We start from the raw sequence: 12,784 nt of genomic DNA on the forward strand, positions 1-12,784 counted from the left end.
GACATCTACCCTTCCCAGAAAGACAGCCCTTATATTCAGAGCTGAGGGGAAAGGGAGATCTGAATACCACAGATTCTCCGTTCTTACCAAATTTGATTTTCTTCAATAAATGTTATGCTCTATGATCTTTAGACCATTTACCAAGACTTTAAATGGTTGGATTTTTAAATTATCATAATTTTCAACAGTCTTGCTTGGAAGTGGGTCTGTGGACCACCTCATGCTGTCATGCCAGAAGTGGAAACTATATACCTATTGTTTTATATAATTGCTATTTCAATAAGATAAGGAAAGGCAAGAAATATTATTTATATTGTCTTTTATAATAACCCTTGCTGGTGCTCTGTGTTCATGTAAACAGAAATTTTCACCTGATCACTTGCTTTCAGAACACCTTTAGTATTTCTTGTAAGGCCAGACTACTAGCAGGTTTTGTTTACCTGGGAATGCCTTTATTTCATCTTCATCTTTGAAAGTTACCTTTTCTGGACATAGGATTCTCAGTTGGCTGCTTTCAACCTGAAGATCTTCCTTTAGAATCTCTTTTAAGGCAAGTCTGCTAGCAATAAATTCTCTCAGCTTTTGTTTAACTGGGAATGTTTTTATTTTGCCATCATTTTTAAAAGATAGTTTTGCTGGATTTAAGAATTTTGGTTGAATTTTTTTTTTTTTTTTTTTTTTTTTTTTAGCACTTTGAATGTCATCCCACTATCTTCCAGCCTCTAAGTCAACAATTAATCTCATGGGGTCCTCTCGTATGTAATGAGTCATTTTTCTCTTCTTGCTCCCAAGATTTTCTCATGGGCCCTGGATTTCTGCAATTTTACTATAATGTGTCTGTTTGTGGATCTCTCTGTATTTATCCTTTTTAGAATTCCTTTGTCTTCTAAGATGTATAGATCAATATTTTCAGCACATTTGTAAAGTTTTCAGCCACTATTTCTTCAAATATTCTTCAATCTCTCTCTCTCCCTCCCCCCACCCCAGTCCCATCCTCCCCTCCCCACAATCCCATCACACATATGCTGATGTGCTTGGTGCTGTCTCACATTCCTTGAGGTTCTGTTCATTTTTCCTCACTCTTTTTTTCTCTCTCTTCTTCTGATTGCATCATCTCTATCAATCTATCTTCAAGTTTGCTGATTTCTTTTTTCTGTCACTGCTGTGCCCCTTTTAGTAAAGTTTTCATTTTGGTGACTGTACTGATTTTGAATTCCAGAATTTCTGCTTGGCTCTTCTTAAAATAATTTCTATGTATCTCCTTATGAATGTTCTCTACCTGAGAGGTTGTCATCATACCTTCCTTGACCTCTTGAACTGTGGCTTCCTTAGTTCTCTGAACATACTTTAAATGGCTCCTTTGAAGTCTTTCTCTGTTAAATCTGACATCTGAGTGCTCTCAGTTTGTTGTTTATCTCTTTTTTTTTAAATTCTTCCAATGTATGCATCATATTTTCCCATTTCTTTGCATGTCTCGTAATTATGGGTTGAAGACAACGATTTAGATAATATATACTGTAGCCACTCCAGGCACTGGTGCTCCCGCAGTGCGGGGCTTGTTATTGTTATTTGCTTATTTGCTTACTGACCGGCTGAGTTATTTTTGTGTCTGTCCTCCCCCCACCCCCTGCAGTGTGAAGCTTCAGCTGTTGCCCCTGACAGGGTGGAGGGTCACTCACAGCCACCCTGGATGACAGTGGTTTGGGCAGGGCTTCCTTTGACCATCTCTTTTCATGACCACACCATATATTAGCACCATGGATTTCAAGCTATTGCTCTATTACTTTCAAAAATGTCCTGGGATGTAAATTCCTCCTCAGTCTGATCCAGTCAAATGAAGGCTCTGTGAAGAGACGGTCCCTGAGGTCTGTTGAGGCTTGCTCTGGCCTCTGCAAGCCTCCCCTCTGCTCCCTTTTCCCCAGTTTTCTCTGGCTACCAGCCAGCCTCTAGTATACCCTCGGTCTCCAAGAGCCTACCGATCTGCCCCCGTTGCCTTTCACCGGTGGGCTTTCGCTACTCCACGCTGCGTGGGCAATGAAGTGAGGCACCGGGCGGGGGATGGCCCATCTGCTGCCCACATTCATTCCATTTGTATGATTTGGGGGGGCCTATCAGAGTCCACCCAACTGAAGAAAGGTGCCACGTTGCAGACCATTTGTGTGGAACTGTAAGGAGAATCCAACCCCCCGGGGGCTCCTCAGGTTCGCCTGCAGGGGAGAGGGTTTCTGTCCGCTCCCAGGAGGGCGCAGCTTTGGAGGGCCCGCTCCATCCTTCCTCCACGCAGAGCCGGAGCCTCACCTGACCAGCCAGACTGACATGCTCGGGCCCGTTCCTCAGAGGCAGCTGACGCGTGTAAAGCCGCTGCTCTCGGCCTGCACGCCCTCTCGTCCTCCTGGCCTCTCTGGTTCAGGAGCTGCCACGGCTGCAGGAGCATCTGCTCGGTGGACCCAGACGTCCCCCCAGGCAGTGACAAAGCTGATGCTCTACCTGCTGGGGTCCCCCTGCACGGCGAGGACCTGGGGCCAGGAGGACCGGTCAGTGGGCCCCAACCTACCACAGCTGGGAACGTGGGCTGTCTGACCACTGGACACCACACTGTTGGGTAAAGGAGGAACTAGCCGAGGACTAAAGAAACAGATGCTGAACAAAACTCAGCGCTTGGGTCATCGGGGTCACGACGCCGTGCATTCTTTGGCAGAAGCTCAGCACAGGCTCAGGTCCCGGCCTCTGTCCTCACATGAGGTCTGGAGGCTCCTCCGAGCTGGGGGCGCATTCCAGGTGGGACTGGGCTGGGGGCCCAGAAGCTCCGCCTCTGCCTGCAGCTGCTCCTGCTGCCCCCTCCCTGCCCCCACCGCTCCCCAGGCCCCATCCCAAGACCCCTGCTCGCCTCCCTGCCCCGCTCTCCCCTGAACTAGGGAGACTAAGTGCAGGAGGTGAGGGGCTGGGCGAGGCCCCCCAGCCTTGGGCACCAAAACCAGGTGAGCCGGGGCCCCAGAGGCAGAACCAAGCCTGGAAGAGAGAGGGGCAGAGCCGGGACCCTACACAGCCCCTAGGAGGTTGTGCCAGCCAGCGCCTGCTTCCCAGAAGAGCTTCAGTGCCAGGTGTCCTGCCCTCTGATGCTTTTCCAACCCCCCCAAATGCACACACCCCTACGGTGCCTCCAGATGGTTTTTATTATCTGCAAGCAAAAGATGCACTTAAGTCTCCACTGAACCACACAACCCTGCAAGCAGGGCAGAATCTTCCACCAGCGCACGTGCAGCTGGCAGGGATGCAACACATGGTTGGGAAGCCTTCAGAAGCCAGCTTCCCACCGGGGGAGGCGCACTAAGCCCCCAGGCCACAGCACACCCCCAGGTTTGCCACACGCATAGCTGCTCCACCTCCCGGGGACGCCAGGTGGCGCCAACAGCTTCTGCCACGGGCCCCTCAGAGTCCCCACTGAGGAGGTCCTGACACCGCCTGCTGCAGCGGCGCAAAAGTGCACTTTCACTTTTAGGAAGATCCATTTTTTCTGTTCGAGCTTAAATACAAGGCAATTTCATCAATACAAATATACAACTCATGACAGTAATTCGCAATTTTAAAAAATTTGCCTAGAATAAGAATTTATCTTCTGAAGTCACAGTTTCCCGAGCTGCAGCCTGTGGACACCCAGGCGAACCTCGGACGTGATCTCAGAAGTCTCTCTGCGTGTTTCTCAAATAGGAAGGACATTTGCCTAGCATCCTTCCCATCGGTGGATCTACAAGTTCACAGCACGTGCCTCTTAGGAGGAGAGAGACAGGCCATGGTTGGCTGAACCGGGGGAGGAGAGGGGAGCTAGTTACCTCGGGAGCTAGTTACCTCGCCCATGGGCCAAGAGAATTCTCTGCATCCCAGCTTCACGTCCAGCCCGAACTCTCCTCGGTAGACACAGCCGTCCTGCCACTCCTGCACACCCCGGATGAGCTCGATGTAGGCCTCCTTCAGGTCCTGCTCCCTAAGGGGACCCTTGGGCTCCTCATTTTCCCCCTCTGGGGCCTCCGGGATGAATCTAGGAAGAGGAAGAGCAGGGGGAGGGGAGACCGATGCTGGCTGAAGGTCTTAGGGCCACTGGGTACCGAGAACCACACACCATCTTATTTCAACCAGCAACCCCCGAGGCCAATTGCGTAGCTATCCCTGTTCTCCAGAGAGGGAAACTGAGGCACCAGGGGCACAGTGCTTGCCCAGGGTCACATAGAAGTGGAAAGTGCACTAAGTGTGCAGCTGTGTCTGTCTGACAAGGGTAACGGCTGCAGTGCCCTGGAGCCCGGGCCAGGAGGCCCTCTCCAGCCCAGGCCAGCCCCACTGCCTGGGGCCCAGTGGCTGCCCCACTCCAACTGTGCACTGGGGGGCCTTGTCTCCTCCCCCAGCCCAGCGTGCACCCCTCCCCTGGCCTCTCCCCTTGGTTTGACACTCCATCTGGACCAGGACAGGAAGCTTTGGGCCAGGGGAGGGGTCTGAGAGCAGCGTGAGGGACAGCAAGCCGACTAGCAAGGGGCACAGACTGAGGGGAGGATGCCAGGACGGGCAGGCGCGCAGCAAGGGGGCAGAGCACGTGCCACGGTAGCTCTGCCTCTTTCCTGCTCTTGCTAGCTGAAAGCACTGACTTAAAAGTAGACCCACCTCTCGCCCCCTCACACCCACCCCCACCTCCTTCCCAACTCTAAGGGGCTCTCTGGGGGATGCTGCACCGGGGTGTCTCTGGCCTACAGACCTGTGCCGCCGTCAGGCTGATGGCCTGGCGGGGCTGCTCACGCATGGGAACCCTCAGACTGAGCCCCTCCACCAGCCAGCCTCAAATGCCAGCCATGAGCCACAGAGGCTTAACAAAGCACCTGCCCAACGAAGAAGGGATTCGCCTGCTGCAAACACAAGTATCTCTCTTTGCCACATTGTTATTTGTCTGTAGAAAGAAGCCAGGAAGGATAGAGACCCACATGCAACAATGTTAAAGTCTGGGGGCTCAGAATTGGTTTGTTTTTCTTTTTCTTACCTGTAGTTAGAGGTTGAATTGTGTTCCTCTCCCCTCTCCCCACCCAAATTCATATGTTGGGAGTTCTAAGTCCCCGGACCTGGCTGTGTGCCTGTATCTGAAGACAGCATCTTCACAGAGGTGATCAAGCTACCGTGAGGTCATGAAAGTGACCTCAGTGTGACTGATGTCCTTAGAACCCAATGTGACTGATGTCCTTATACAAGGGGGAAGTTTGGACACAGGGAGACACACAGAGAGATGATGAGAAGACACAGAGAGCAGACAGCCATCTGCAAGCCAAGGAGAGGGGTCAGGACAGATTCCCACCCCCTCAGAAGGAACAACCCTGGGGAGGGTTCCCACACCTTTTGGTGCTGAGCATGGAGCTCTCCGGGGTCCCGGCAGCAGCAGGCACACTGCCCCCCTCCTCCACCTGGTTTTCAGAATTGCCAGCATTTGGGATTTCGTAATATGAGATTGAGAATAACGATCTTCCATGTCTCTCGTCTTAGAACCTGGAAGCAAAGCCGGGGACCCACATTCGCCCTCAGGGATCCTGGCAGGCGCCCCCCGACCCGCCCACAGCACCATGGGCCTCAGAGGAACAAGGCCCTTTCCCCTAACACGGCGGACGTCCTGACCCTGTTGGAACTGCCCAGGGAAACCTCCTCCAGCGCCCCGAGGGTGTCCCTAGAACCACAGGAAGCACCGGCTGGGCTACCCTCCTGCGACCTTACAGTAGGTCCACGTTTTGGGGCCACAGACAGAAGGCTCCTCCTTCCCCCGCGGGCCTCGGGAGCCAGGGCGGCGAGGACCCGGTCCCCACGCAACCCCACGCTCACACCCTCTCACGCACGTCGGGTCCCAAATCTGCTCTGCTCCCCTCCCAGGGAGAACAGCGGGCCAGACCCAGGGGGCGTGGAGCCCACGCACAGGCCCCCCACCGCCGCCTGCACGCAGCTCCGGTATGTGCCCACTCATGCCCCTGCCGCGGGGCCGCACCGAAGCTCGCAGAGCTCTCACCGACCGCACAGGGTCCACGCAGGCCTGTGGCGCACGCAGCGCAGCCCGCTCGCCAGCCTCCGCTCGGCACAGCTCAGGGTGCAGGAGTCAGGTTTCCCTGGAGACCGGCCCGCCGACACGTGCCCCAGGCGGCCCCGGGTCCCGGCCAAGCCCCGCGCCCGGCCACGCCCATACCCACGGCCCCGCCCACACCCCCTGGCGTCCCGGGTAGGGCAGGTGGGTCCCCTCTGTGACCTCACAGGGCCCACGGGCCGTCCGCCCCCAACCCCCGGCCCGCGCCCGGGGCCCCGCGGAGACCCTCACACCCGGCTTGCTGAGCCTGGGCCGGCGGCCTCCACCTCGGACACCCATCTCGCGGTCAAGCAGAGGACGGTGGGTCAGCCTCTGGGTCAGGGACTCCCCGGGGGAGATAGCGCTAAAAGCTCCCAACGCCCCCCGGGAAGAGCTCAGAGGCCCCGTGTGACACCTGAAGACACTGAGGCATAAGGGAGTAAATTAACTTGTCCACGGCCACGTGCTAGGACGCGGTAGGGCCAATACTTGATCAAGCCCTGTCTGACTCCAAAGCCGGTCGTTTCCGTTCAGTTACTGTTTGTGGAAGGCACAGAGCAGGAGCTCACGGCCTGGTTGGGGAACAAGATAAGGGAGGAGCCGAGGGTCACTGGGAGAGAAGGGTTAGCTGTCTGGACCGAGGGGTCACTGGGGAAACCTTTATGGGGAGAAGATTCCTAAGCAGGGTTTCAGAGGATGAGTAGGAGCTCTCTCAACAGAAGAGAGAGCTCATTTCAGGGAACTGGACTAGTGCGTGCACAAACACAAGGCTGGGAAAGAGCATGAGGCCTTTCTGCCACTGAAGCAGTCGTGGCTTCCTGGAGAGCGAGCGAGGAGGGACTCTCTGGAGGCGCAGGGGTCGGGGTTCTCGACGCAGACTGCCCCTTAGAACAGGGGAAAGGGATAAGAAAACCTGATGACCAGGCCCTCCCTCACGAGCTGGAGTGGTGGGAAGAAGGCAGCTGTGCCAGGATCCCAGGGTTCCAGGGGCACTTCCTCCACCCTGCGATCTGTCTCCCAATTCACCTTTCTTCTCCCTTGCTCCCCTCAGCCCCCCAGTACCACCTTGGTTCCTAGATCCCCTCTCTACTTCTTATCCTTTCCCCTCAGGTCCCATCTTTGCTTTGCTCCACCTGCAGCTTGCGAAGCTAAGCAGAGACAAACCGTGCTGTCTTTAAAACTTGTTTGTGAAAAGAGAAAGAAAAGCAGTCAGCTAAAACTTCCTGTTAAACCATACCACCTGCTGTGAGTTGAGCAGTGTCCCCCCCCCCCAAAAAAGATAAGTTGAAGTCCTAACCCCTGTGAATGACCTTATACAGAAACAGTGTCTTTACAGATGCAATCAAGTGAAGAGGTCAGACTGGATTTGGGTGTGCCCCAAACCAAATAACTAGTGTCCTTACAAGGAGAGGGAGATTTGGAGACACAAACACAGAGGGCAGAATACACTTCGGTTGTTTTCAGCCTATGGGTTTGTTGTAATGCTTTGTTACATTGACTCTAGGAAACTCACATATCACCCAGAATAAAAGACTGACTGAACAGCAGCTAAAACTATTTGTTTCAGCAGATCTGACAACTTCGTGAGGCTGGCAAAACAATTCTAAATACTAACATGTGGCCCAAAAAAGGTGTTCTGGAAAATTCTATAAACTGGAAAAAAATGCAATATGAAATGCTGAAATTCTGCTTATGTTCATAAGAATATATGCACTGGTATTTTTAAAAACCAGGCATACAATTAAAAAGCCCTATTTCCACAAATTGATACAAGTCTTACAATGATGCTGAAGAGTATATTCCAAGAGAATGTTTTCATAGGAAAAATATATGAATATTCATCGACAATATTCAAGAATATTAGTTTTTAAAGTTTTTGGTGAATAAACTTGGTAAAAATCAGCAAATTAGTAGTTCAGCAAACTGACCTTTAGGACAACTGGCTTTCAGCAAGTTAGCTGTTCAAATGACCGGTGATGGTGTTTGCAAATCTGAAAATACCGGCTGAACCTGCTATTATAGTTATGAAATTTAGTGAAATATGGCTGATGATGTCTGCATGGGGAAGAAGAGTGGCATTTCTATTAAAATTCAGTTGAAGGCTTTGAAAAGTCAACAAAAGCCACTTAAAAACTACAATCAAATTAGATGCATGTGAGACACTAGAAGATTTGTTGAGTAAAAAAATATTTTTAAAAATCTTATATTTGTATTTGTATGGAAATATGTATGGAAATATGTTAATATAAATGTTTCAGACATTACATGAAATTTCTAAAAATCTTGTATTTGTATGGAAATATGTATGGAAATATGTTAATATAAATGTTTCAGACATTACAGGAAACTTCTAAAAATCTTATGTGTTCTGGTATAAGGTTATAAGTAATAATCCTAGTTATTACTTTAAAATGTATATCTCAGAAATAACTAATTTTCTTGTCAACTGCATTATTATGAACTTTCATCAAATCTTTAACCATGGTCATTTTTAAGTCTTCTGTCATTTACAGACAGTTCTGGGTGTACTCTGATGATTTTGCAAATATGTTCCTATAAAAGGGTTTCATCTTCAAGAAATTCATGGAAAAGACTCTGACAAGTACAGGTTTCTGGTAACTGACTGTACTGCTGAACTGAATGAATACGCATTTTCAGAACTCTAATGAAAAACTGATGAACTCATAAAAGTGCTAACAAAAGATCAAGATGAAAAAAAAAATTAATTACATGGGACTGAGTGAACTGATGAGGATGAGTATAATTTTTGTGACTTTCTGTCTGAATTAAAAAAAAAAAATCCCACAAGGACTCAGAGGCAAAGAATATACAAATCAATTTTCACTGCAAAGTAAAGGAGCTGTTACAGTGGAGGATTACTGGACTGAATGTCAATATTATGACATAGTATGAGTGTGTTTCATGTTTGGTAATTGCAATCATTGTTGCTTTTGTTGTGGTCATCCATGTACAATGCTTGGTGTCAGTCTATTTATCTCTTGTAAAAATAAAATACAGTGTGTGTGTGTGGAAAAAAAAAAAAAAAAAAAAAGAAAGAAAAGCTGAGTAGAAGCACACTAAGCTGGGGGCAATGGTGTGTGAAATGCAGTAGGACCTACAGTCAGGCAGCCTGGGCCCAAATCCTGGCCCTTCCCCTTGACTAGCTCTGTGAATATGGCCAAGTTAATTCATCTTTTTGTGTCTCAGTTTCATCATCTGTAAAACGGGGACAATAAAAGTTCCTACTTTAAAAAAATAAATAAATAAAAATAAAAAAATAAAGTTACTTAAGAAATGGCCAGTGCAAAAGGGACACTCTGGACCTCCTCTCTGTGCCCTGAAAGCAGGAAATAAGTCTCCCATGTGAAGGTGCCCTCCCTGTATCTGGAGGCAGAAGGACACCCTTATCTCCAGGGACAGGGAATTAGGACTGAGAAACCTGTCTAAACAAACCTTGTTACTTTTAAAATTTATTCCCCAAGCCCAGACTCTGCTTAGATTTTTTCACTAATTGAGCACTAAAGCCTAAGTTTCTTTGTCCTCTCTCAATTCCTCACAAATTTATAGTTTCTTTGTCTAAAAAGTATAAAAGCTGCCTGCTTTGGCCACTTCTTAGGTACTATTTCTGTGAGACCTCTGTGCACATGTATTAAATTTTGTTTCTTTTTCTCCTGTTAAAAAAAAAAAAAAAAATTCCAAAAGGATTCTACTGGCTGATTGCTTCTCAAGTGCTTTTAAGTTCACATGAAGGAAAGCAAGGGAAACTGGAAGTCACGGCCGGGCACCGAGTGCCACTATGAGTAACGCCTCAGCTGACCCACGGGGAAAAGTGAGTGGACGTATATGTGTGATCATGACTCATCAGAGGAAAGTGAGTGGATATACATGACAGGTAGTAGGTCAAAATACAATGTTTAAGGGAGTGGGTAAAAATCTTGCTTTAAATGACTTTTTAGATCAACTAAATGATGGTTAGGTTTTTATCTTTTATCAGAATCACATGGAAGGCATGGTAACACACAGCTTCCTGTGTCTCACTCCCAGGGTTTCCGGTTCAGCAGGTCCTGAGTAGGTGGACTCCTGAGAATGTGCATTCCTACCAAGTTCCCAGATGCTGCTGCTGCTGCTGAAATCTGGGCCACGCTTTGAAAACCACGGGGCCACGGTGTGGTGGGAAGGTGGTGTCGACTGAAAAAAGAAAAAGCACAACCTGAGAATTATGAGTTAAGTTTTTTGGGGGGCAAAATGAGGACAATACCCCAGGAGGCAGCATTTCAGATAGCTCGGAGAAACTGCTCTGAACAGGTAGCGGGGAGGTCAGTATGTATGTGATTTTGGTGAAGGGGGAGTACATGCAATCAAGCACGTATTTCTTGCAGAAGGTTTCTGCTAGTCACGAGGAGCAGACGTCACCATGAAGGATTTTAGTGCTTTTCTAGATACAAGGAGATGCAAGAATTGGGCTCATAAAATCTTCTCCTGAAAATATCTAACCATCTGAAGAACTGTTCTGCCAGTTTTTCCTAGAGTACAGAGTGCCACATTCCTGATCTCTGCCCTGAACTCCTGTCAGGAGGTGTTGAAGGTCAGCAGCTGCAGCGGCTCATAATTTAATCCTTGTAGAGGTAGATGGCCAGTGCCAATTTGTAGGTGACAAGGGAACAGAGAGAAAGGATGATGGACAGGACAAAGCAGGAGGGGCCTTGAATGCCAGGTTAAAAACAGAAGCAGCAAGACATTTTTACATAGGAGGGCGGTGCAGTCAGATGTGTGCTCTGAGAGGTTTCAAGACTTTCTGCCTGGGACCCATTGTAATACCCCATTTCATATCATGAGCCAGTACAAACATAACTCAAAAAATTATGAGGAAAAACTCACTCTGCTACATGCACGCACCGTAATATTTTCATGTAGTCTATTATTTTCTATACCATTTTACTACAAATAAAATACAGGTCATAACCCTCAAAATTGATTTCACAACCCACTAACGGATCACAACTTGCTGAGTCAGGACCAACATCCAGAAAAGCACTGCTTTAAAAAGCGTATTCCGGCTACAGCGAGGAAGGCTGGAAGGCCCCCCTCAGGAGGCTGGTGTCAAGCCCAGAAGACAGTGGCCCAAAGTAAACACAGCAGTCAAGGTGGAGAGAATGGATCTGAGATACTCAGGATGACTTGTTACCGACTCATTAACTCCATGGGGTGAAGGAGTGTGAGGTTATCAGTTAAGAGGCCTTGGAACAGAAAATCCACCTCAAATATCCAACAGTAAAAGGTGATTGGATGGCTCAAGAAACCAAACAGTCCAGAAGTTGGAGGCTCTTCAGGTTTGGTTCGATTCAGTGGCCCAACAATATCTTCGAGGACCGTTTCTTCAGCTGTGCTTTCAACCAAGGCTGGCTTCCCTTTGTGGTCATAAGGAGAGGACAGAGGTTTCCAAACCCCTCTCTCCTCTTTGGTTTATATGGCAGCCCAAGCCCTTTCCTGAAGCAATCATGGGGGTATAGGCGTCACTGACTGGACGTAATCAGAAGCCCGATTCTGGAGCTAGGGGACAGGGAAACTCCACCTACCTGGATGGCTCCCGTGAACTCTGGGGAAAATGGGAATCCCATCCCAGGAAAGTCAGAATCCTCCTTAGGCCACAGAAGAGGGAAATGGATGCTGGGAAGGCCTCTACGTAGGTGATGTCTGGACCTGTGAAGACCAGTGAAGACCTGGTCACACACCAACAGTTGAATCTTTAGCTCAAGGGAGAGCCCCAGGTAGCAAAAAAGATTTGACAGTTACCAATGCTTGGTGGCTTTGGCTAAAATGGAGAGAATCAAGGTCACCCAGAGAGACTGTACAGGCTCATTTTGTCAGGTTTATTGACAGGCGGGGCATGGGTGTACTGGAGAATAATTTCTAATAGAACGGATTGCAAATCTTAAGTAAATGATGCAGATGAACCAGAAAAAATGTTTTCATATTATCAGAACAGAATTGAAACGGCAATAACTAGATGCATGCAGGACTGGAAGACAGTTAACCTTTCACTGAAATCGGCCCCTGAAAGACACTGGACCTCAGAAAAATCTATTGAAGAGGGCTTCTTACATGGCAACTGTGTAATTAAATGGTATTAATTCTTTAAAGTTACAGTAGTAACGCAAAAAAAATAATAATTGAGAAAAATAAAAACAAAAATACTGGTCTATGAAAAAATGATGAAAAGCTAACGGTAAGTAGCTTTATTTTATATGAACCATGTTTTACAATAAGACAGAAACTAAAATGCAGAAGTTACACAGGGTGATTTATTAGGAAACAAATAACAAAAAGGAATACACATAAAGCTATACTAAAGGGCACCTCACCTGGCTATGCGCTTATAAGAGAAGCAGTTATTAAGGGGCCTACCTACAAAACCATGTGCAGGATACCGGTCAGTGCCCAGATGAGAATCTGTGACAGGGTCCCCTGCTCCTCTGCACATCAGCCACAGCTTGAGAAGCGCACCTCCCCGAGCCCCGCCCAGCTGGAAACCTCCACGTTCGCAGGGACAGGCACCAGCTACTCTCAGATGTCCCAGCTTGCAACCTGCGTGGCTCTGGCATCCAGCGCGGGGAGGCCCATTCCTCCCAGCAACCCGAACCCGCCCACCTCCCTACGGCCATTCAGACTCTTCCGATGGCCACCAGTCCAGCCAATGGCCACAACCCC

The 12,784-nt window shown here is 48.8% G+C and overlaps 1 protein-coding gene across 2 annotated transcripts in view; it reads right to left on the reverse strand.

Annotated features, from left to right (window-relative positions):
- ANKMY1 (ankyrin repeat and MYND domain containing 1) overlaps window positions 1-6,142 on the reverse strand; it is a 30,759-nt gene extending 24,617 nt beyond the window's left edge. The window contains exons 1-3 of one of the 2 annotated variants that reach the window (XM_057550969.1): window positions 6,026-6,142; window positions 5,368-5,517; window positions 3,831-4,036 (exon numbers count right to left, since the gene is read on the reverse strand). In XM_057550969.1, the coding sequence (XP_057406952.1) occupies window positions 3,831-4,036; window positions 5,368-5,384 (223 nt within the window). In that variant the 5' untranslated portion in view covers window positions 5,385-5,517; window positions 6,026-6,142. Of the gene's footprint in view, window positions 1-3,830; window positions 4,037-5,367; window positions 5,518-6,025 lie in introns of those variants that run through there. The other variant, XR_003623643.2, reaches the window with a different exon arrangement.
- Between the last annotated feature and the right edge of the window lie 6,642 nt (window positions 6,143-12,784).

This window comes from Balaenoptera acutorostrata, chromosome 8 (genome assembly GCF_949987535.1).
Source record: "Balaenoptera acutorostrata chromosome 8, mBalAcu1.1, whole genome shotgun sequence".
Taxonomy (NCBI): Eukaryota; Metazoa; Chordata; class Mammalia; order Artiodactyla; family Balaenopteridae; genus Balaenoptera; species Balaenoptera acutorostrata.